The following is a 26349-nucleotide window of genomic DNA, read 5'->3' on the forward strand; positions in this document are numbered from 1 at the left end:
CATGATTAAAGAAAGCACACTGAATAGTCTAATGAACTAATGGCCTGATTTCTTTAATAATAGAATCACACCAGGAAAACATTACATGGAAATGTATAAACAATGGGAGATTTGAGAGGCATGTTGGAATTTGTGGACCTTTGAAGAACTTAAAGCATTCAGAATGACCGTCCTGGGAAAAGTAAATGCTGACTTACTATAAACAGATTTTAGAGTCAGTTGGTAATGAGATTGTTGAAACAACTGAGCATAGTGGTGCACACCTTTAATCCCAAACCTGGGAGAAAGAGGCAGGCAGATTTCTGAATTCTAGGCTAAGCCGGTCTGTAGAGTAAGTTCCAGGACAGTTAGGGCTACACAGAGAAACCCTGTCCTGAAAAACTGACTGACGGATGGATGGATGGATGGATAAAAATAAGTAAATGTAATTATTGAAGCTGACAATGAGTGTATTATGTTCATGTTTCAATACTAAACGGTTAAAATTTTGTACGTTGCCTTTTATATATTTTCATTAATTTAGTATAATAAACTAAGATGTACAGCTTTTTTACCCTTTTTAATTTTTTGAGTGTGGGTATTATTACTAAAGGCCTGCACCACCAACGCCTGGCCTTTTAAAAATATTTTAAGTGAAGGACCAGTTTATACTTGGAGACTTTGTGGTTATTTTTAAAATGGAAACATTGCAGTTGGCTAGTAATAAAGATCAAAGTTCCTCTTTACTGGGGCTAATTTTAATAGGATGATAACCTTCTCCTGAATTCTGTTTTCCTGTAAAACTTTTCACAACCTGAAAATACAAATACCTCTGAAAGTTAACGGTGGTATGTACACGGGTTATTTTCCCCCCACCCTTCCCTGAAGTATGTGCCCGTGCCCCTGTATCTTTTGTGGAAAGATGCGTTAAAGTGTGGTGGTTCGTGTATCTAAGCCCGGCACTCAGAAACCTGAGCCACAGGCTGTTTCAGAAATTCAAGTCCAGACTGAGCTACATTGTAAGTACAGCCAGCCAGTGCTAAATAGCAAGACTTTATCTGAGGAAAAAAAAAATTGTTATCCATTTCTCAAAGGATCTCGACTGTTTTCTAGGCTGCCTTTATAAACAAAACAGCTTTGAACTTTAAAAAAAAAAAAAGTGGTTTTCTTTTTATCTGAAACTCCCAGAAAACCATATCTATTGTCATTTAATTTTGTATCTTTGTAAATTCTTTCTCTCTCCACGTAACTTACACTATTTCCACTTAAAGTTCATTTCTTTTCATGTGCAGACTGTCAGTGGCTCACTTTCTTCAGTATCTGAGGGTCTACAGTCTTGAGTTTGACTTTTCATCATGAAAAGCACCTGTGTTCAAAGATTTTTCACCTGTTTGTTTATTTATTTTTGGTAGTTTCTTTTTCTGAGAAAGATTTGTAAGTTCTGTCTTTATACACATATTTTGTTAAATACATTATTTGTAATTTTTTTAGTTTATAGCTTTTCACTATGTCAATATTGTCACAGTAAAAATTAAATTTGAAATTTCCTTTTTCACATAGATTATGATCTTAATATTATTTCTAAGAATCATTTTGCTACCCAGCGGTCATAAGATTTTGGCTTTAGAAAATACTTTACTTAGTACTCTTACGTCTAAGTCTAAGCAATTGAGTAAGTTTTGTATAGGATGTGAAGTATGGATTCAAGTTAGATAGTTGCATCGTTGTGTCTCTGACATGGGTGTCTGATTATCAGTATTTATTGAGGGGACTTAATCCATTTTCCTTTGACATGAATGACATTTAAACATATATGAAGACCAGGTTTCATTTCTTTTGCATTTATTTTGTGTCATCTTTTCATTGATTTTTGTCGTCTATCTTTTTGGCAATATTCTTATATGGCAGCTTTCTTCTCATCTTTAATCTTTATTATCAGTGTGTGTATGCGTGTGCGTGTACATCGGGGAGCATGTAATCAGGTGTCGAGCAGTATCTGCAGTTGGCTCTCTCCTTCTACCTCTGTGTGGGTTCCAGGGTTCAGGGTTTGGACTTAGATTGCCAGCTCACTCAGCAAGCCCCTTTATCACCTGTGCCATCTTGTCAACCCAGTGTTCAGTTTTGAGTCCTGTAGTTTTAGAAATCTGATTCCTTCTTTGAAATTGTTTTGGCTTTTCTATTTTCTTTGTACGATGGTTTTTGTGTTTTAGAATCTACATAAAGAAAATCCCGATGGGTTTGTAATTGGAATTATACTGAATCTCCAAATCAGTTTGAGTAGAATTGATTTTAATAACAAAACTGAAACTCTTAATTCATGAATTTAGATGTTTTGTTTATTCCGCTGAATGTTGACCCCCCCCCCCCTTATCATTTTGTAGTTTTCCCCATACATGTTCTAAGCCTATTTGTTAGATTACTCCTTTGTGGTTTCTACTTAGCTCTATGTACTTGTATTACTTTTCTCATTGCTGCAATAAAATTCTTGACAAAAGCAACTATAAAGGGAGGAAGGGTGTATTCTGTTTCTTAGACTGAGGGTCCAGCCATGGAGGGGAAGGATAGCCAGAATGAGTTGTGCAGGTTACACTGCGTCTTCATCAGAAGCAGAGACACAGGAATGCTGGCATCTCCATTTAGAGTGGCTCTTGTCACTCAGTTTCCTAACAGGTGTGTCAAGAGAGTTGTCTCAGCCTATCAAGTTGGCTGTCAATATTAGTCATTATAAGACAACTTAGTGTTTGAAATGGCCTATTCCAACTCAAGTCTTTGGAAATCAACACCGTGGTCACAGGTTTAGCTTCTGCTGCAAATTATCACTTGTTCAGATGTCAATCTCTGTTAGACCGGCCCACTGGCCCACCCAGCTAGAAAGTGTTCTTCATATGTTACTGACTAGCTTCTGTTAGGGTTTATAGATATGTCTTCAATTAGTACTTATAAACCAAAAAATGGAGGTTAATTTATGTTTTAAATGAAACTGTATTTTTTCCTTCTACTTTAAAAATTAACTTATATTTTTATATTTGATATTAGCCCAGAGATACCATAGTGAACATAAAAATGTTTTTTAAAAACTGCATTTTATGGCTATGGGTGTTTTTGTGTGCATGTATTTCTGCACATTACATAGGTCTTTTTGTACCAGTGGAGGACAGAGCAGGGTATTTGATCCCTGGAAATGGAGTTACAGAAGATTGTGATCTGACACAAGGATGCTGGGAATCAAACCTGGGTCCTCTGTAAGAGCAGCAAGTGCTTTTACATGCTGAGTCATCTCTTCACTCTATGCGGTTAACTTTTTAGAAAAAGATGAGTTAAAAGTCAGACCATCAGAATGGAACAACTCTTTATGTTTAAGTTCTCTATCATTATCCAAGGTATTAAAATGTACCCTTATTATTTGTGTACTTGGATCGAACAGTATTCAGTATAACCATTCTCAACTCATCTAAGGTCTATCTGTAGACACTGCTAACTGAGATTTCTTTTGGAGCACTTAGGTCATCTGAAGTTTTTGATTATGGTCCAGTAGTCATACTATGTCAGAAAGTAATTTCATACTAAACTCACTCACTCTGAAGTAGATTTAAAAAATATACTCAAAAAGAAAACAGATTTCAAGAATCTTAATTGTTAATAAAATGCTGGAGCCGTTCATCCTTGTTAGGTTAGATGAAAGAAAAAAAAAAAAGGAAGGTGTGGGGTGCATGCCTTTAACCCCAACGTGAGGACAAGAGCCTGGTCTGTGTAGCCAGTTCCAGGTGAGTCAAGTCTTACACAGCGAGACCTTTTTTCCCTTAGGCTTATTGAACGATTACTATGCTGTTTGTCATTCCTCTCTCATGTTTCACCCGAGGTTAATAAAGGTCATTGTAAAGGTCCATTGCAAACCCACTGTCAATCTCTTACCCTTATATACCAGTGCGTGCTGTGTAATATGAGAGAACTATGCTCATAGGTTGCAGATATCATTGGGACTGCATTCGAACCTCAATTGTTTTAATGTTTTGGTTGAATCCAGAAAAAACAATTGAAATGTTGAGATGCCAGTTTACATTGCTGTACATGTACCCTCAGTTCTTCCCCTTTGCAGTGCTAGAGATGAGCTAATTACGTGTTCTATGACTAAGCTACATCTTTAGCGTGATTTGAAATATTTGATGACCGTTTTAGTTAGGGTTTCTATTGTTTTGATGAAACACGATGACCAAAAAGCAAGTTTGAAAGAAAAGGGTTTATTTGGTTTACACTTCCAGATCATAGTCCATCATTGGAGGAAATCAGGACAGGAACTCAAGCAGGACTGGACCCTGGGGGCAGGAACTGATGCAGAAGCCATGGATGGGTACTGTTTATGGCTTGCTTCTCATAGCTTACTCAGCCTCCTTTCTTATAAAACCCAGGACCACCATCCCAGGGATGGCACCACACACCATGGGCTGGGCCCTCCCCATTGATTACTAATTGGGAAAATGCCTTACAGCTGGATCTCATGGAGGCATTTTCTCAACTTTAACTCCTCCCTTTCTGATGATTCTAACTTATGTTGACACCTAAACCAGCCAGTATAGGAACCTAATCATAGCAGATTTTGATTTTGAATTTTTGTTACAATATTATTTGTATAGACCAATGCATAGATGAATCTTGAAACAACACTTTCATTGTTTTTGATATTATTCTATAGAATATTTTCCTTGATAGTCTAGTAGCAAATCAGGGAAGCTCTATAGATAAACTCAGTGGTGGTTATGTACAGTGAAACTGTTAGTAAAGGATTTAATGTTGGACGCTTGTTACTTAGCATTTCGTTACTGACTAATAAGTGCTGATGAGCATTTTTGAGCCACTCTTCTTACCATGTAGTCATTTGAGTCATTTTCATGTCATAGAAGTGAGTAAGGTTCTTGTTCTACAACGTTCCAGCACTTGGGAGGGCAAACCAGGATGGTCACAAGTTTGAGACCACTCTGAGCTACATATTATGCAATACCTCTGCCAAAAAGATGAATAGTAATGTTAATGTATTTTCTAATTCTGCTTCATGGGTTAATATCATTGCTGTATGTATAATACTCAAATTTTATGTTTTCTTTTTTTATAGGTCTACGTGGAATTTGATGACCTTGAGTGGGATAAACGGGAGTGGGTTAGAGTTTATGAAGATTTTTCAACTTTCTTGGTGGAATATCACTTAATCTGGGCCAAAAGGAAGGACCCTAGCCAGACTCAGGGATCAAAGAGCAGACAAATTCAGTGGCCTGCACTGGTAAGATTTGTTCCTGTTTTATTTATTGTTCTCAGTTGTTTGTCTAAGATGAGTGAGCACTGAATGGAAGTTAGATGTGTTTGGCCAATTATAGTTTAATATTCTTGAAAAACCTAGCAGAACTTGCAAAGCACTGTTGTATTTAAGAGTGTTTCGGTTTAATTAATATTTTTTTTCAGTATATTTAGTACATAAACTGTTTGTTTTATCCAATTTGGTGAAAACTTAAATTTGGCTATAGACTAGTTGAGAAATAGTCATTCAGATGCTGTCTGTATGGTGTGGCACAGCTGTGTTGAATGAAACTTTGAAGCGAAAGACAGACAGACATATGGCAGGACACGATTCTTCTTGGTCTTGTTAATCAGTCTTCACTGTAAGTCATAACATGTTCAAATAGTGGGACAAATTAATTTATGTTAGGAAATGGTTTGTTTAAGAAAACATTTTAATGCATTTCTCATTATTTAAAGAGTTTAAAAAAGAAACATACTAACTAAACAAGATTACTAAATTCTGTGAGTCAAGCTAGGTATGGTTGTATGTGTGTATAATCCCAGCCATTTAGGAGGTGACAATGGGGGATTTTGGATCAGCATCATCTACCTAGTGAGTTCTAGGCTAGCATGATATCCTTTAAGAACAAAAGAAAATGTTATTAGGCAAATAGCCACATTTAATAACTTGTTACTGTTTTTTGGCAAAATGCCTATCAAGTGATGAACAGACAGTGGCTCCTTTAACCTCATATTAGCATGGTGGAAATCCTTTAAAAATTAATAAACAGTCAGAAAGATGTAAAAGTTTGAACTTTTCCAGAGGACCAGAGTTTGGTTCTCAACACCCATTTTGGGTAGTTGTGCCTGTAACTCCAGCTGCAGGGCATCCAAAGATCTCCTCTGACCTCTGGATGCCTGTACACACATGGTACACTAAGAGATTTACACCAGCACACATTCTAGAAAGCCATCTAGAGTGATGAGTGATCCGCGTTAGACACTTTCACCCCCAAATTCCTAATACTGAGATTAAACCTGGGCCTCAAGCACTCTACTAAGGAGCATATCTCTTGCCTTCCAAGTTTTTAAAAGTGTAATTTGCCTACATATTTTTTCTTATTTTAGTTGGTTAACTCTTTAATGCTTTTCTACATATAAAATAGAAATTTACTTTATCTATTTTTGAGCATTCCTTTTACAGTTTAAAGGCACACATGATTAAAAGTAGATAGAGGCTAGGGATGTAACTCAGTAGAATAGTTGTACATATCCACATATCCCTGGATTCAATATAGATAGAAAAAATTTAAATGATAGAAGATAGGACAAAGGCAAGGAATGACATCAACTGAATTAAAGCATTTCAACAGGAAATAAAGTATGGAAATGATTTTCATGAACTATATTTTTGATAGAAAACTTTCAAAAAGCAAAGAATCACTTCATCCATGGGCTTAAACAAGTTTATTAAATGATTATGTTTCAGCTCCCAGTATTAAAGCAAAAACTTAATCCAGGTGTGTGTATTGGCATGCCTTTGATCTCAGTGGGTGAAGCTCAGTGAGTTCCAGGCCAGCCTGGTCCACATAGTGAGTTTCTAGATGGCCAGGGCTTTGATGCATACGTTAGGGTTAATAACATAGATCAACAACAACAGGAAATTAAGCTGTGACTTGCTTTAAAAAAAAAATCCCAGCCACTCGATTTTACCAATAAAGACTCTGGTGCCAGATGCTGAGAGAGACAGAGAAAGCACCCAGCTGACCTTCCTAGTCCACCCAAGTCCCAGAAGGACCAGCCCCTTCTCCTTCTGCAGGCTGTGCTGTCTTAAATACCTTCCAGCCTGTGTCCCTCCTTTCTGTTTACTTATGCTCACTCCCTGGCTACTTGTTCCCTCTCTAGACCTTAGGCCAACGTTATTTAGCTCTCAGATTAAAGGTGTATGCTAAGGCTGAGCCACACCAGTTCACAGTCTCGGGGATCACAATGTGATGAGATATCACGCAGCAATGACTAACATGATGTTTCAGTTTCTACACCTTAACTTAAAACTCAGTTCAAACATATGATATATTTGTATTTGGGTATATGATATATGTATATGTATATGTATATGATATATTTGTATTTGGGTATGAGTGTTGTATGAAGTTTCAAAAGTAGTAGGAATTAGTATCATAAATAACCAAACTATATTATCCTAATATCATAGTTGAAGAGTAAAAACCTTTAGGGAAATCATTACCCTTTCTTAGGTTGAATTAAAGTCAAGGTGAGATTCTGATTAGTATTAATACATTTCCTACTTGCTGAAAAATTTCCAAGGAACTACTTAAAACTATTTTTGTCAGTAGTGTAAAATGCTGTTTCTGTTGAAAAATTTTAACAGTGCAGGAAGATGGCTCAGTGATTAAGAGGATTTGCTATTCTGTCAAAAGATGAAGGGTCAGTTTCCAATATCCGTATGATGGCTATCTTGTTCTCCACTACTTTTCTTCTGGCCCAGCCTTCCAGATCACCCAACCAGACTGAATCTTATATTTGGTGTTTCTATAGAATCATGTTTGTACTTCTGTTTTATTAACCAGCTCATTTGCTTTTTATTGTATCTTTTCATATCTATCTTTTAATAGACTGTACATTGTTTAAAGTTAGGAATTCTATGTAGTTATCTTTGTGTGACTTGTAAGAATAAAGCCCAGTGCTGTACCACCATAGACAGTGAATCAGTGTCAGTTGTAAAGTGGTAAGTGGACAGCAGCCTGGCTAGATAAAAGTTACGCAAGTTTCTATACTTTAATTTATGTTAAAGGACCAAGCATAGTCTGGTAAAATGTTAATTTACTGATTTAAACTTGCCAGAAGAGTGTAAATACTGAAGCCCAGAGCACTTGTGTTGCAGAACACAAAAATCTGGTTCTTACTTCTTAGTGTGTGTTTTCTTTAATAGATACGCAATTCTGGCTAGTATGTAAACGTTTATTAATTTATTTTAGATTCTTTGTCCAGTAAGAATCCTTTTACATAATTGTGTATTCAGAAAAACAGCTCTTTGGGATAAAACGTTGGAAAGTTGATTTAGATTATGGCCTCAAACGTATATTGGTTACTAAGATGTTTAGACATGCCACATCCCAAATAGGAAGTAAACTTTAGGGTAAGTTCATTTAAAGTGTTAGTGAGTTTGTACCATTAGAATTGTTAGTGATAAGTTGGCTCTGTCCTCTTGTAAATAGTGACATAGAACTGAAGTATACCTTTAGAGCTGCTCTTTCTTAAAGCTATACCTTTAGAGCTGCTCTTTCTTAGAAAGGCAAAGCACTTTAAGAAGATAAGGTTAGCCGGGCGTGGTGGCGCACGCCTTTAATCCCAGCACTCGGGAGGCAGAGACAGTCGGATTTCTAAGTTCGAGGCCAGCCTGGTCTACAAAGCGAGTGCCAGGACAGCCAGGGCTATACAGAGAAACCCTGTCTCGAAAAACCAAAAAAACAACAACAACAAGAAGATAAGGTTACAAAGAATAGATTAGTTATCTTCCTAAATGACTACAGAGAATACTGGTAACAACTAAGCACATTGATTCATTCCTTGTGGATTACAGATTATCATTTTTCTTCCTCCCTCCCTCCCTCCTTCCCTCCCTCCTCCCTTCTTTCCTTCCTTTATTGGAGGGGGAAGGAAGGATACCATATTGTGAGAATCAAAAGAGGGGCCTATGAGATGTTCAGAATGTAAAGACACGTGTCATCAAACCTAACACTGTGAATTTGATACGGGATCCAGTGTGGTGAAGGACCCCACACAGTACCCTCTGACCTCCACACGCATGCCATGGTACATGTGCACCCACAGCCACAGGCAATCTCTGCCAACTCTCCATGCAAATAATATGAATAAGTCATTTATATTCTGGTTTATTAATTTAGTTACTATGAAGTTAGTCTTAAAATACATTTTAAACGTAGAAAATGTATTCAATTCATCCAGTGTCTGTTAAATACCATGTAGGCATAATAGAAGTTATAGACACAAATTACCTGCAGAAATTGGTATAGTCTTATTTAAAAAAAAAAAAAAAGGCAAGAAAATATGTAGGTAAAAATTGAGAATAGCGTTGGAATGAGTTTTGCCATATGCAGTAGTCTTTGAAGGGTGTCTTTACAAGGGTCTACTTAACTTCTGATCCTGTTTATTCTTGAGGGCTTCCCAGAACTATCACAGGGTTTATTTATAATCTCCTGGAACTCATAGAACTTACTGAACATTTGTAAATACTCAAGCCTACCTTTGCAGTTTGAGGGTTTTCAGCTGGCATGTACTCCTAGCTCGCCAGAGGATTTTCTCCTTGGAAAAGGAAGGTGCCAGGGTAAGGACAGATTCCATCAGAGTTCAAATGGCCATGGGGTCGGACCCATCCACCCACCTCATGCCAAAGCAGTTTATTCTCCTATAGTCATGTGTGTGCATGTGTGGAGTTGGTTGTGGAGGCCGACAGGCCTAGGTTGTTCCTGGACCTGGACTTGCAGGTAGTGTGAGCTACTTGATATAGATGCTGGAAACTGAACTCTAATTCTTTCTTAGAGCAGTTTCTGAGCCGTCTCTCCAGTTCTTTCAAAAGCAATTTATAAAATGTTTTAGTACCTTTCAATTAAAAAGAACATTATTTATGTGTGTGAAAGTGTACATGAATGTCATCACGTGTGTGGAAGTCAGAAGACACCTGGCATAGTTCTCTTTTTGTATTCTGTGGGCTAGGGAGGACCTGTCCACATTGTCAGACTTGGTAGCAAGCACCTTTACCTGTTCAGCCATCTCACAGACCCTGATTGTGGTTTTAAAGACATTGCTATTTTGGTAATAGATGTGTATATTTCCGATAGTTATGGTATATATATAAATTTTACTTCTTTTAATGTTTAAAAAATGATTTATTTATGTGTGTGTCTATGTAGATATATGTATATGAGTGCATGTTTCAATATAGGACAGAGGACGTAGTCATATCCCTGTTTTCTGGGGCTATGGGCACTTGTGAGTCACCAGACATGGATATTGGAGATTGACTCCAGATCCTCTAGAAGCCCCCATCTGATTGTTCCTTTCCCATCCAAATATATAATATGTGGGCATGTGCACGCGCACACACACCTTTTTAAGGTCAGGTGTTCAAATTCATGACAGTCATGTGAGAGGGAGCAACACGCTATAGTTGGTGCCACCCCTAGGCAGTTGGGCCTGGGGTGTATAAGAAAACAAGATGATCAAGTCATGGGCAGCAAGCCAGTAAGCATGGCCTTTACTTCAGTTTCTGCCTCTAGGTATCTTTCCTGTTGTGTTCCCCTACTCTGGCTTCTTAGTTGATAGACATGTAGAAGTCTTAAGATGAAATTAATTCTTTCCTCTCCAGGTTGGTCTTGGTTATGGTGGTTTTATTTGTCATAGCATTATAAACTGTAACTAGGACACCTGAGTTGCATCTTTGTGAACTAAGTGGCAAGTTGTTTTTCTGCCATTCACATCTGTGCTGTGTGTGTTGGATTTGTTTTTTTGTGTTCAGCTAAAAACTCAACGAGTTCTCCTGTTAGAGTTTTTTTTTTTTTTTTTTGTTTTTGTTTTTGTTTTTGTTTTTGTTTTTGTTTTTTGAGACAGGGTTTCTCTGTATAGCCCTGACTTTCTTGGAACTCACTCTGTAGACCAGGCTGGCCTCGATCTCAGAAATCCGCCTGCCTCTGCCTCCCGAGTGCTGGGATTAAAGGTGTGCGCCACCATGCCTGGCTTCCCCTGATACAGTTTTTAAAACAGTGTTCATGGAGGTCTGAAATGAGATGCATATATATATATATATATATATATATATATATATATAAAACCCCTAAACACACAGCTACTGAAATGGGCAATGCCAATGTGTCTGTAAGTACTTGTCTTACCTCCTTTTCGTAAGTCTTATGTTTCATGTGTAGAACATGAACTAGATTTAAACAACAACACCTGACCACTAGCCAAATCGAACTAAAAGAATAAAAATACCCAAACCAGATGACTCAGAGGTTAAGAGCACTAGCCGCTCTTCCAGAGGTCCTGAGTTCAATCCCCAGCAACCACATGGTTGCTTACAACCATCTGTAATAGGATCCGATGCCCTCTTCTGGCATGCAGGTTTACATGCAGATAGATCATTCGTACATAAATAAATTTTAATAAAATACCCAAACCCACATGTCATTTTAGATGAATCTGCAAAACTAAAGAAATATCATATAAGGACTGGAGAGATGGATCAGCAGTTAAGAGCACTGACTGCTCTTCCAGAGGTCCTGAGAATATTTCCCAGCAACCACATGGTGGCTCACAACCATCTGTAATGGGATCTGATGCCCTCTTCTGGTGTGTCTGAAGACAGCTACAATGTACTTATAGATAAAATAAATAAATATTTTTTTTTAAAAACAGGAAATTATGTAAGTGCCTTTTTAGAATGTTTCTAGTAAGTGACGTCAGGAAAACATAGTTAAATTTTTATTGCTGTGAAGTTTGATTTCAAACTCAGAAGTGTCTTACTGCGAGACCTTCTAGTAGATTACACATGATGACTTGATGACCGAGGTATTGTTTAAGCTTTGCAGGGTGAGCTAGAATGATTGTGCACACTGACTCCCCATCCTAATAGACCTGATAGGTGTCGAGAATGACCATCATAATTGGTTTGTCTGGAGTTAGAATTCCCTGGGAGTTAGATTCTGAGCTGGTGTGTCTGAAGGCAGGTATAGTGTGCTCATATACATAAAAGAAGTCATTCTTTAAAAAAAATAGAAAAGAAAAAAAAAAGGAATTAGGATAAGCTGATAAAATTTAATCCATAGTAATGTGCTATTATAAAATATATCATAATCCATAGCTCTACAAAAAGATGAAGACAGGCTGGAGAGATAGCTCAGCGGTTAAGAGCACTGACAGCTCTTCCGAAGGTCCCAAGTTCAAATCCCAGGAACCACATAGTGGCTCACAACCACCCTTAATGAGATCTGACGCCCTCTTCTGAGGTGTGTACTTACATATAAATAAATAAACCTTAAAAAAAATGAAGACAAAAATTTCTCTAATATTTGTGTATAAGCCAAGTGGTAGTACTGGTGATGAACACCTTTAATCCCAGCACCTGGGAGGCAAATGCTGATGGATCTCTCTGAGTTTGAGGCCAGCCTGGTCTACAGAGTGAGTTCCAGGACAGCCAGGGCTACACAGAGAAACCCTGTCTTGAAAAACCAAAGGGAGGTGTCCAGGGGGTTGAGTCCTCCAAGTTGTCTTCTGACTTCCATACATGTCTTGTGCTATACATAGCAACACATACAACAGTAAAATTTAAGAATACAATATATACGGATATGTGTCTGAGAAGTAAAGTAATTATTAGAATTCACTCAACTCTAATTATAGCCAATATGAACTTATTTTCCTACATTACCATCAACAGTGATTTTTCAGTGGAAATGCTACTAAAAGTCTCATGACTAGTAATTGAAAGGATTATTGCTTTTAGGTGGATCCTTTAAAAGATTCTTGATAAGCACTTTTATATGCTGTAGCAGGTATAGCTAAAGAAATATACACATTTATACATCTTAAAGTTTGGCTGTAAATATATGCTCAAATCACGTATGTGGTTTTTGGTTTTGTTGTTGTTACGCAGATTAAAGCTACTAAGGAATTGCCATTTATGATCTCTGGTTCTTCCCCACCTATTCCAAGCTCTCAGTGGGTCTTACTGTATAGCCTAATACATAGTTGGTATTCCTGTTGTAGCAAATTATATCAATAATAAGTTAATTTTGCATCTTAGACAAAAGAACTTGAAATTTAGTATGCCTGCCAACCTAGAAAAAAAAAACCAGTTTACTAATATGAATGTTTAACTAAAATACACTATTTTTATTTCTTTTTGAGAACGTTTGTATTTTGAGTTTAGACAGCTGGTTCCTCCCCTCCCCTCCCCCTCTATTCTCCTTTTCTTCTTTTGTTCAAACTCTGGCTGTGAATCCTAAATTCTCATTCTCTCAGATGTAGCCTGCAGTCTGAGAATGTCTGTCTGAAAAAACAGAGACAGCCTTATGCCCAAACTTCTGTTACCAGTGCCTTTTGATATGCAGTATGAATTATTTTGTTTGAATTCTTGACAGTAGCAACTGCAGTAGCTAACTTCACATTTTAAATAGTGTTCAAAAGCTGCACATTCATGGAATATTTTATTTTGGGAGGACTCAGTTTGGCACCACAAGAAAACATTTTATTTGTCCTTTACCTGCCTAGTTCTAGCCTGTAAATGCTGAAGCAGGCCGATTGCAAGCACAGTGTTGTAGTCTACATAGCAAGTTCTAGGATAACTTATGGCAAGTAAATCTGTAAGAATATTATTTTCAAATATCACATGCATAGAAGTCTAGTTTTTTATTTTGCTGTTGTTTGTTTGTTTTTGTTTTGTTTTGTTTTTTTGGGGTTTGGTTTGTTTTGGTTTTGGCTTTGGATTTTTTTTAAAGACAGGATTGGGACATGACAGCGCCCAGGATAAAAGACATGTGCTACCACTGCCTGTCAATTTAAACACATTGAGAAAGTGAGTTCTGACCAAAAAGAATATGTACCGTCTAACAGTCTTGTTCACTGCTTAGGTAGGTGCACTACTGTGAGCTATATCCTCAGCCTCAGAGATCATAAATTAGTGTTGCATACAATACCTGTAGAGAATGAGAACATGATGGATGTAACTCAAGTGTTGGGGAGTAGAGACAAGTAACCTCTAGAGCTCATTGGCTAACCTGTTGAGCTTAAAGGATAGGCTCAAGTTTAGTGCAGGACCTTGTCTCTAAAAGTAAGGTGGAAAGCAAAAAAAAAGTTACCTGCTGCCCCCCCCCCCGCCCCCCTCCCTCCCGTCAGGGTACATACCAGTGCATGCATGAGAGTGGACACAGCACATGGACTTGTGCACAGATTCTATTAATTTTCTTTTGCAGGGGGGATGGGGAGCAGAGAGGCCAATGTAACCATAGGCCATTGATCTAGCAATTTTAAGTTTAAAAAGGTACTCCAAAGGTAACACTTTCGGAGGAAATTAAATATCTTACTAAGTTGCAGTTAGGCATGAGTTACTGTGCTTTTTTTTTTTTTTTAAATCAAAAAATGTCAATGAGCCTACAGAACTGTTAAATAAGATATTATGAAGAAGGGTGTGTGTGGGGTGGAATTGGTGTTCAGTTGGTAGAATATTTGCCTAAAATGCACAAGACTCTGGGTCTGTTGCCAGTACCACATGAGTTGATATGGTGGTGCATGCCTGTAATTCCAGCACCTGGGAGCTGGAGGTAGAGGGACCAGAGGGTCAGGAGCATCTTTAGCTACATAATGAGTTCAAGGCCATTTTGGGGTATATGAAATTCTGTCTCAAAATGAAATGAACTATAATAAAATAAGAATCTGCCTAAGTATGGTGGTGCATGTCTTTAATCCCAGCTCTGAAGGAAGAAGTGGCTGTCTCTCATTTCCAGGCCAGCCAAGGCTACATATGGAGACGCTGTCTCAGTACCCCTTATTTTTCACCAAGACAAATACAAAGTGTCCTAGAAAGGAGATATGTAAACATGGTGTGTGGTGACTGTTTAGCAAGGCGTTTGTGACAACAGATTCATAGGAACTTACTTTGTTTCCTCTCAGGGAAATAGCTTAGTATTTGATAATCCCGTGCTTGAGATGACTTGACAGAATACAGAACATAACTATTGTGAATAGTAGTGAGAATTGATTATGCAAGTGTTTCTTCCATAAATATTAAAAAATTTCCCTCTTGGTTAGAACTAAAATATAATATTGTTTGCATGTTTGTAAGGAACTTAGTCACAAATGTTGTGAAAATCAAGTTTCTCTGTTTTGAGGTACCTCTAATCAACTGATTATTCCAGTGAGACTCAAAAATGAGAGCAAGACTGTATTCAAGATAATGAAGCTAGTTATACTTTATAATGGTACCAGCCTTGTAAATGCTTCTGACGTTACAATCTTTTCACAGGTCCGTGATGTTAGGTGTGTCTGTAAGACCCTGTGTTGTCTCAGTGCTTCTTTCTGTACACTGTAATGTTCCAGTCATAGGAGTCACAGTTCATGAGGCAAGAACAACACAGCTAGTGTCATGGTACTTGGGAGGCAGAGGCAGGTAGATCTCTTGAGTTTGAGGCCAGCCTGGTCTACAAAGCAAGTTCTAGCAGATCTTGTGCGTTTTTTGAGAGAGGAGGGAGAAGGAGAAGGGAGAGCTTGTGTCCAAGAATACTAGAAGAGGGGATCAGAACCTCTGTCACTAGAGTTAGAGGTATTTATAAGTCACCTGAACTGAGTGCAGGGAACTAAATTTGTAAGACCAGTATAGATTGAGACATCTCTTCAATTCCTTAAAGAGTTTCTTGGTTTGTTTGTTTTTAAATCTGGTGTAGAATAAGATAGGAAAGCCTTAGGCTAAATATTCCTAGTTCTTCTAACCATTCAGAAAAGGGTTGGATAGATAGATGAATCTTTATTGTGCGGATCATTGCTAGTATCCTCCTGGGCTCTCTAATGAAGTTTTATTTTAGTTTAAAATGATTTCAATATACTGTTATGTTATTTCACATGATTGAAACATACCTTTAACATTCATACCAGCCTGTGATTATAGTTAGTGGTAGAGCTGTTGCCTAGCCTATGCAAATAGTAAGGTTCAATGCCTATTATGGGGTGGAGGTATAGCAGTTTATACCAGGTAAGTTTTGTCTTTTATAGAATTTCCAGTTAGCTTCATCTTTGCATCGTTTTAATAATTGTGCCCGTGCTTAACAAACTGTAGATGTTTCAGTTAGTATTTGTTGAGTGAATTCAACTTCCTAATCCTTTCTGCATCTGAAGCTGTCTAACAGGTTTGACCAACACCTCTTGTACTAAAGTGAGCCTGTGGGGGTGGACACAAGTGTGCATTACCTCACACTTAAGTAGTAGTCTTGTGGAACCTAAACAGGACATTTGAGGGTTGCTGATGTTAAATTTAATTCTACAAGAGCAGTTTCAGATAGTGCTCAACCTAAGATGACTTGGTCTACTTTTCTTCTCTTTGTAACAATGTGAAAGCAAAATATATTCTGTATAAACTTCGAATTTAAAGTTGTCTTTTCTTCGAGGCTAGGGATATATGTTGAAGGGTACTGTTGGAATTCTAGGCAATAGAAACAAGTAGTAGCTTTATGTAAGCCAGGAGATCCAGGGGGTGAAGAGCCCAATATTTCACAGGGACTACTCATTGTTGTACATTAGTATAGGCTAGTATAAAACAGAGTTTGTATTAGAGAAATTTACCCAGCTGTAGCCTATCTACATATTTTTAATGCATTTACGAGACACTAAGCTTCTGGGCCTGGTGGTACATGCCTCTACTCCAGTATTGAAGTCTGTCAGATGTCTGTGAGCTGCCAGCCTGATCACAGGGCAGCTAGAGCTATATACTATGAGATCTTGTATCAAAAAAAAGAATAAAAGTAGCTTTGGAGTTTATCTTCAGCACTATACATAAGTTGTGACTTATATTACATATGAAACCAAATGGCAGTACATGTTACTTTCAGGCGTATAACCTCAGATGGCAGTGCACAGTACAGTGTTTACCACCAGTCCTGACTTAGTGTTTGAGGACTGCCTTTGTTATTATTGAAATAGTTCCAAAAATTATGAAAGTTGATAAGAATATATGCATATAAAGTATATAAAATTAATGTAATGTAATTTTACTCAAATTATGTCAAGTGTATTCTGAAGGCATCAAAATCAGAATAGAGATGGCTGTCTGAAATCTTGTTCAGATGATTGAAGAGCCTGTAAAATTGTTGCTGCTGTTGACACTGGTATTACTTACTGGTCTTTTCATTTAAGTATGCTTGTAGGCAGAGAGAGAAATAGATGCATTATATGTGTATTTTGGGAAGCTAGTGATGTTGTCAGCTTATAAAATTTTATCTTAATTTACCACAATGAGTTGGCAACTTGCAAAATTCAAGTAATTGATCTAAAAACATGAACTTTATAATTTTTTTATTTGTACAGGAGTAACATACTGTAATATGTATGGTCTTATCAGGTGTTTTCTAAATAATGAAAACAAAAACAGCAGCAGAACTTTGGGTACATAACAGGTCTGAGGGCAGATTGGGATGCAAAAGATTTGTTGCACACACAGCCCCTCCCCCCACTAGACATGTTGCTTAGTGATAAAGTTGAATACTTAATAGACTGGAAGCCACAGAATGATCCTTAACACAGCAAAAATAATATATTGATGCAGCATTGCTCAGTAAAAGAAGCCTTACAGAGAAAGATAAATACTTTATTGTTTTGCTTATGTGGAGAACTCGTAGAAACAGAACATAGGGCTTGAGAGATGAGTCTGCAGTTATGAGCTCCTCCTGTCCTCTTGTCCTTGCCAAGGGCCTGTGTTCAAGTCTCAGCACCTGCCACACTGGGACCTCACAGCCCCAGCGACTCCAACTCAAGGGAATCTTCTGGCCTCTGTGGGTACATGCACACATGTGGCCTCACACACAGGCACATACATACACATAAATTCAGCAACAAACAGCTTAGAGTGGTGAGTGCCAGGGATTAGGAGGAATCAACTGATCTTAGTCACAAGGTTTAGACTTTGAATTAATTTGAGTCCATTGTGAGGATCTGGTGTACAGTCCAGTGACCATAGCTAACAAACTATCATCTATCATGTATATTTGAAATTTGCTAAAAGAAGTACATTTACATTTATCTCATCATACACAGAAGTAACCAGATGAGGTGGTTGATGCATTAAGCAGCCTAGTTGTTGCAGTCGCTGTACAGTATGTGAAGCTGTCATGTGATACACTTTCAATTTGTAAACATTTTTTGTAAAAGATTTATGTATTTTATGTACATATATGTCTGCACACCAGAAGAAGGCATTGGATTCTTGGCACTACAGTTATAGACAGTTGTGAGCCTCCATGTGAGTGCTGAATATTTTTTTAAAGACTTATTTATTTGAGTACACTGTAGCTGTCTTCAGACACACCAGAAGTCATCGGATCACATTACAGATGGTTTGAGCCACCATGTGGTTGCTGGGAATTGAACTCAGGACCTTTGGAAGAGCAGTCAGTGCTCTTAACCACTGAGCCATCTCTCCAGCCCCAATTTGAAAGACTATTATTGATTGTATTTTAATATAGATGGAAAAAATGTGCTTTAGTTGGTAATATGAGATAATGCCAGCATTGTAGTTTTAGGGCTGTGTCTCCTTTGACCACAGTCTAGAGCCAGCTCGTTCCGGGTTCATAGTTCATGTGACCTGAGAAATTTTTTTGCTGCTTCATAGGCCATTTAAGTCAGCTTTGAAGTCATTTCTTGAATGATTAACTACACTTCTGGCTCTTCAAGTCTTTTCTTGAAGAGCTTCCTCATTGTTCCACTTCAGATGCATAGAAATAGGGATCCGCGATGATTAAGTCCTCATCTGTTCTAAGCTTCAAGAAGAAATTATCTTTGTGTTTATGTGTTTAGGTTTTAGGTTTTCTCTTGCCATGTAATTTGGGGAAGAAGCATTGCCTTTTCCACAGCCTACCTGTTTGTGCTTGTTGGTATTTTCGGATGGAGAGACATCTCTGAGAAGGCATCTACCTGGTATTAGGGTTTCTCCTCTTTTGCCTTAGGATTTTCACACTTGTCAAAGGACCACTTTATGAGTCACAGCTCCACATTGAAAAATGGATTGCTTTCTAATGTATGCTTATTGATAAGGTATTTAAAGATTTTGGTGGTTACTGAGAAAGTAATTAAGCAAGCAGAGTAACATCTGTCAAAAGAATGTCTTAAATTCTGGGCTGAGAGATGTACTCACCCTGGGCCAAGTGTTTTTGTTGTTTGTTTTTTTTTTTGTTTTTGTTTCTCAAAACTTGGTTTCTCTGTGTACATTGGGCTTCCTAGAACTCTTTAGACCAGGAACTCACAGAGATCAGTTCCCATGCCTTTGCTCCTGAATGCTGGGATTAAAGGCATGCACTTTGAGCCAGCCCCTCACCCCACCCCCACAGCAGGAGGACCTACTCCTCTTAGGTAGTAAAAGTTACAAAATCTAGGGTTTTTAAAATAAAATAAGTATATTAATACTCTGATATTAAAGGAGTGTGGAGGTGGTCAGAGATGTTAGTGGTAATGATTCTGCACCCTGTTGAGCCTTCTGAGGTAATGCTTTCCAAAGCTAACCAAATACAGCCACAGAACAGTTTAAAGATAAGGATTCTTGGGCTCCACATACTAACTGCAAGTTGTGGAAAGCTCAGAAGAATTCAGCATTTGAAGGTTCTCCAGATAATCTTGGAATTCGGCTAAAATATTTGCTAAAAACTGTTGTGTATATCTGGGGAAAACCATAGTTTTTAATCATTCTCAAAAGGGTTACAGTTGTCAAATATGCTGTTAGAATTGCCCAAGAATTTGTTAAAAATATAGGTGTCTATGCCTCACTCTCAGAGGTTCTGTGTCTTTAAGTTTGCTGCATGCCCAGGAAATTTGCATTTTTAACTATTAATAGTTCTTTTTTATGATCAATGCTACTCGACAAGAGGACTTTTTTTTTTTAAATAACTGTTCTTGGCTTTGGCCAACGGTATAGTTTCAGCATCAAGTTCTGGCAGGAGAGTAGCTCTTTCAGAATTCTTATCAACTATTAACAGTGATAAATAGAAGGAAACACAACAAACTCAGTCTAATTGTCACTGTGAAAGTAAAGAAAAGCATAGGCTTGGCAAAGGAAGTAGAAGTGGCAGAGCAAAAATGCACAGGCAGTTTTTACGGTTGACACAGCTAACACAGTTGAACTCTATGCACAATTGCGTCTACTTACCTTTTTTTTTTTGTTTTACTGTAGAAAAATGTTTATTTTTTGCCCTGTAAGCTTAAGGTAATGGTTGAACCCCAACCTTAGCAAACAGGACAAATGGAAAGAGAGACTGAGATGGAAGTAACATTTATGCTTTAGGGTCTAATATAAGCAATATAACAAGTGGCCCTTCAACCTGTGTTTGTGTGTGTGTGTGTCTGTATGTAAAATGCTCAGCGGACACTCAGATGATATTTTTGATTTTTACACTAAATTTTGTAAACTTAAAGTAATATTCATATTTAGATGTCAAACTACTGTATAAAGTTAATGTTTGGCCTAATGAAAAGATAATATTGAGAGTCACTGAGATAAAGCAATCTCAAAAAGCAGGTAGTCAAGTATTAACACTTGGAAATGGTTAAAATGATAGAAAGTGCTCTAAGTCCATAGGAATCGTGAAATTATTTGCCCAGTCTCTCACAAGAAAACTAGGACTATGGAGAAAGTCTTTATTATAATCCATGAAGCAGCTAATTGTGAAAATTTTTTCATTCATACAGAAGTAAATTTAATGCTATGTGAATCATTAATCTCAGTTTCTTCCTTTCTAGTTAGCCCTGGGAACCTACGGAGTTTTCTTTACAATGAAATGTAGTTCCTGAAAGTGCTTTGGAAGCCAGGCATGGTCGTTCATGGCTGACATGGGAGCCTGAATGAAGCAGGATGATTTCCTAAAGTTTGAGGCCTATCTAGTCTACATCCCAAGTTCAAGTCACCTGAGCTAGGATGAGACTTTCAAGGAAAAAGAACAGGAGTGAGGAAGGAGTTAATAAGATCTTATTGCTGTATGTGTGGCTTTTGTTTAAAGGAAGTGAATGATTTTTTTATGAGTATTTGTTGAGATTCACCTTGTATATTTGTTTTCTCTGCTTTTTTGTAACACAGCTTCCTAATGGTACAACATGTTAAAAGAAAGTGATGGGTATCTCAAATGAATTATTCCTGGCTTGTAACTGAAACCACATTTTAGTATTAGAATATCTGGTTATGTAAACTTGGAATTGTATGATTGTCAAAATACTGGCATAAATTATACATTTTAAAGGTACATGCTTGAAATTTTAGGACTTGTTACTTTATATTTTAAATCTAAATATTAAAGATAGGTGACCACTGTCACCTTAAACTGTATTCCTTTTTTAAAATTAGAAATCGCTACTGTGACCAGGTGGAGGTGGTATGCTTTAAACCCCAGCACTTTGGGGGGCATTGGCAGGTGGATTTCTGTTGAGTTTGAGGCCAGCCTGGTTTATAGACTAAGTTCCAGGATGGCCAGGGCTACACAGAACGATCTTCTCTTGAAAAAACAAATAAAATAAAAAAATACTGTGTTATATCATGAAATGGAAATTGTGAAGTCTTTATTTTTTTCAGTGAAACATTCCGCTTTGCAAACTTGCTGACAACAGAGGTTTTGACCCACAAGGAGGCAGCAGGCAGGCCATAGGAAGTGTAGAGCCTTACTTTACTGACTTGCACTGCACAGGAAGCAAGCTTTCGCAAGGTAGAAGAAATAAATACACCAGGAAATAAATTGAGGCCTTATTCCAACCTGGTGGGACATAAAAGTGATTGGGTAATTTGGAAAATACATTTCAGTGCTAGTTTTAAACTGAAAAGGGTAAAGATGTTAGTTATATAAACATAACGACAAATGTTCTTTGAGGATATACACTTGGCTCAAGGCCGTTTATTTCAGATTAACCTCACCTTATTACCATTTTATAATTATTACTAGTTTTAAAAGCACACATAGCTTTGCATGTGTGCTTGTGTCAGTTTAACTGTATAGTACTTCTCATCCCCACCAATTATAATTGTTCTTTCATCCTTAAGAGATAAAAGATCTGTTAACCATGGAGGCCCCATCCTACAAGCTTTCATGTAGTTTTGTTCTTAAAACAGTCTTGCATAATAAATTTTACAATAGGACTTTGCTATTTTGTGGATAGTGCATTAGTGTGTAGCAGTACTTCTGCCCATTTGCAGTAGCAGTGCTTTTGAAAGTATGATGCAATTGTGTTATTTGTACTCTTAAGGCACTAAGTTAATTTGAGAAAGAAAATATTAGAATCTTAAAATATGTTATAAATGATTCTCCATCTGCATGAGAAGTATCTAGGTCCCTTTTTTTTCTTTGCTTTTTGAGACGGGGTCTTTCAGTTGTAGCCTTGGATGGCCTAAAACTCACTATGTAGACCAGGCTGGCTTAAATCTCAAGATGCACCTGCCTCTGCCTTCCAACACTCTTCTGCTTTTGCTTATTAGTGATTTTAAATTTTGATTTGTTCCCTTTTGTCACCTCCACATATGTGCATTGGCTTCCTATTTTCAGACACTATAAAATGCTTCCACGTGAGTTTTTGGAACTGCAACAGATGGCGAATCTCTTTCCCGATCCTCAGATAGCTAGAAATGTAAGCTATAAATACAGGACGTACGGTTTTCTTCTTGAGACAGGGTCTGACTGTAGTGTCGCCTGGCCCGGAACTCCACCTGTACAGCAGGTTGCCTTCTGCCTCCCATGCACTAGGGTTAAAGGTGTGCCCCATCTTGTCCTCAAGCTTTTCTTGGTTCATTTAGAGGTTGACCCTTGTTCCAGTTGTTTTTTCTAATTCCATTTTTTTGAGACAGGTTGTCACTGTAGCCCAGTCGGGCCTGGAATCTAGTATGTGTGAATTTAGTGGTTCTGTGCCCTCCTGTCCCAGCCTTCCAGGCAGTGGGATGTTCATAGGCATCCCTTATCATCTGTGAGCTTGAAGAATGCAGATCCCAGGTTAACACTGCTAGTAGTCAGTATTTGTAGAATAGCAGCCAGCCTGTAGTGAATTAACTTACCTTTAAAGTCAGGCCTCCAGTAGTATCTTAGTTTCACATTCCTGTATTTAAAGTTCAAAGGTTAAAGTTTAATAGAACAGATGGCAGAATACTTTGTTCTCTGCCACCCTATGCTTGCAATCATGAAAACAATATACTTATTTCATGTCGTCTTACAATGTAAAAATCTCTCTGCACCTCCAGAATCCTGGGATTAATGACATTAATGCCGCAGCTTGCAAAGTTGTAGAGAGAGGAAATTGAGTAAAGCTTCAGTATTAGGAGGCAAGAGGACTAATAAGGGCAATTGTGAAAGAGAGGAGTCTGAAGTTAGAAACAAGTGGAGTTTCAGTATGTGTCTCCTTCAGAAGGCCTGGGAAGGGTTGGAGACTGAGTGCAGGATAAAGGGTTGGAGGCTGAGAGAGTGCAGGATAAAGTCTGGGAGGCACTAGCTTTGCTTCTCCAGCATCTTAGAGAGAAACCAAAAGCTAGGAGGAAAAGATTTTGTAAAATTACAAATTCAGCTATAATATAGAATTTCAAACCATCATTGGTGTAAACCTTTGACAAGATATCTGCAAAATTAAAAAATGGGCCTGGGTATTAGAATAGAGTACGGCTGTTTCTCAGGCCACAGTGAGAATGGGAGAAGGGAGACTAATTCTCCAAGGTAATTTCTAAGTTACTATCCTTTATTTAAGTTATCAATGTTCATGTTTTTTGAAAATGACATGAATTATGCTAGGAAAAAAGCTTTTCTTTCATTTATCTTTAAAAAATGATTTATTTATGTAAATGGCTGTTCTATCTTCCTGCATATCTGTGTGACAGAAGAGGGCATCAGATCCCAATATAGATGGTTGTGAGCCACCATGTGGTTGCTGGGAATTGAACTCAGGACCCCTGGAAGAGCAACCAGTGCTCCTAATCACTGAGCCATCGCTCTAGCCCCCTAGTTTATCTTTTTATCATCTGAACCAAGCACATAGGACACCCTGTATAGATTGTTTGAGTGAGGGTGCTACTACTACTTAAGGATGAGTTGAGGGTTTCTGCTTGTTTTATTGTGTTAAATCTCTCTGTGTGTATTCACTTGTGTGTATATGTGTTTGTAGAAGTCTGGGTTGATGTGATGAGTCTTCCTTGATTGCTTTTCTGCCTTATCCCTCAAATCAGGGTTTCAATAAAACCCAGAGCTTGCCAATATGGCTATAGACTATTTGCTCTGAGAATCCATCTCCAACATCAGAGCTAGACTTACTGGGGGACCACTGTGCCTACCAACTGTTTGCATAGGTTGTAGAAACCTAAACTCAGGATCCCGTGAGGGAGTGAGGAGATGGGTCTGTTTCCTCTAGAAGCGCATGGAGCACTTAATCTAAAGGCATAAAGCAATATTCTTCTATCTTTGCACTGTGTGCAGGATCTGTATACACTGAATAATAAAATACTCCTCCTTTGGGTATTTATCATGATAGAGAAATTTTCTGCTATATATTTTCATAGATACATAGAAACATGCTACACTGAAAAATATTCATCGGAATCTAAGGCCGTATCTAGTTGAGGTTCTTTGTAAATGTGGCTGTTCACTTATTTTTTTCCTATTAATATCTCTTTGGTGGTTTTTAAATTTAATAGTTATTTATTAGTTTATTCATTCATGTGATTTGATTGATTGATTGAGAAAGATTCCTTTTTAAAGTCTTTAATGCTAAGACACATTCGACAGAGAAGAGATTCATTCTCTAGTATTAATCACCTTGATTATATCCCTGACAGAAGTGTTTGATTGTTGTTCTTGGGGTTTTTCTGGTCTTTATTGTTGGAGAAATCACCAGGCTTTCATTTTTTCATATATATATATATTTACTTTTATAGGCCAAGCTAAAATGTAGCAAAAATGTCAAGTTAACCCTAAATTTTATGTACAGCCTTCTTATATTATCGGAAAGAACAAATTTTCTTTGGAATGCCAGATAGTGTTGCCTTTCCTTTTAGCTCCTGTCACTGTTTAAGTTCTCAGCTCTGTTGATTTATTCAGCTTGTAACCTGGAAACCAGCTAAAAAGGAAGGAAACCAGATGTACATTTCTGGGCCCACTGGAGTAGCTTCCTTTTCCTCTAGCCTGGCTCAGCCTCTAGAAAAGGCCTCTTATCCTACAGCAGAGGGCAGGGTGGGGGTTGACTAGCCCTTCACCAGTGTCTGATTGGAGTTTCTCTCCCTTATGAATTTTAAAGAATAGGAACCTAGGAGCCTTGGTTAAGCAAGCAGCTTCCTGTGTCATCACCTCACTGTTTGCTGTGTGTTAGAAACTGGTCAGATTACAAGAACAAACGTATTAATGCATTTTCAAATACTTTAAATCCCAGTTCAACATTTAAAGGTACTCTGTTTCTTGTTGCCAGCCTTTTGCATGTATCTCTGAATCTTTGTTGTGCATCAAGAGTTGTCTAGCTAAGTTCTCTAGAGATGCCTTTTGACTTTTTTTCTAACACCTAGATATAGTCTAAAATATGTTTACGATGATAGTTGGTTCCTCAGTAATGGTGTTAGTTATTTTGATTTTATCTCCGGGCACAGGAATGGCTGACTGGCAGTTGGGTAGACTCTGTGGTTCTCAGTGCTGTTGCTTCTGTTGGGGTCTGATAGTACTTGCAGCATTTTAAAGTCTGTTGTATATATAATTAAACTTGAGTATATACTGTATTATTACAAGATTAGTCCTGTGAAATAATAGACTTGAATTATTATGTAGTTTAAATTTTAGAAATGTAGAATAAAATGTACTTAGCTATATGAACATTTTGTCTCTGTGTTGTTCAGGATTTAGAAAGAGACTGCCATATATATATATATATATATATATATATATATTCATGAAGATATATATATTCATTCAGTGGTAGTCCTTTGTAACACATGTAGCCTGCTTTCGCTATCCATATGTTTTCTATGTCTTACGAATGAGTTATTAGGATTGTATATTGTGATTTAATCTTTACTTGACAGCATTAATACAATACTTTATGCTAAAGTAACATTTTAGTACCATCCATCACCTGTAAAATAAAGTATTTTATTTTAGTACTACTTATGCTCTATGAAACAAAACCATATTTACTCCAATACTTAGAATAATCAATGCCTATTGTACCATCTTTATTCTGTGTCCATTCTTGGTTTTAGGGATAAGGTTTCAGTCTTGCCCAGGTTGACCATAACTTTATGCCAGTCCCCGTCTCACCCTCACAGTTAACATCCAGTAAAGTTTTATTCTCTCTCTCTCTCTTTTTTTTTTTTTTTTT

The 26349-nt window shown here is 37.5% G+C and overlaps 1 protein-coding gene across 5 annotated transcripts in view; it reads left to right on the top strand.

Moving 5' to 3' along the window:
- Jmjd1c (jumonji domain containing 1C) overlaps positions 1-26349 on the top strand; it is a 155257-nt gene that overhangs the window by 58689 nt on the left and 70219 nt on the right. For all 5 annotated transcript variants that reach the window (XM_029482357.1, XM_021173855.2, XM_029482356.1 and 2 more), the window contains exon 2: positions 5087-5251. Coding sequence is in view for 2 of the 5 variants with exons in the window: in XM_029482355.1 (XP_029338215.1) it covers positions 5087-5251 (165 nt within the window). In the remaining 3 variants the exon portion in view is untranslated. The remainder of the gene's footprint in view (positions 1-5086; positions 5252-26349) is intronic.

The sequence above is a fragment of the Mus caroli genome, chromosome 10 (assembly GCF_900094665.2).
Source record: "Mus caroli chromosome 10, CAROLI_EIJ_v1.1, whole genome shotgun sequence".
Lineage (NCBI taxonomy): Eukaryota > Metazoa > Chordata > Mammalia > Rodentia > Muridae > Mus > Mus caroli.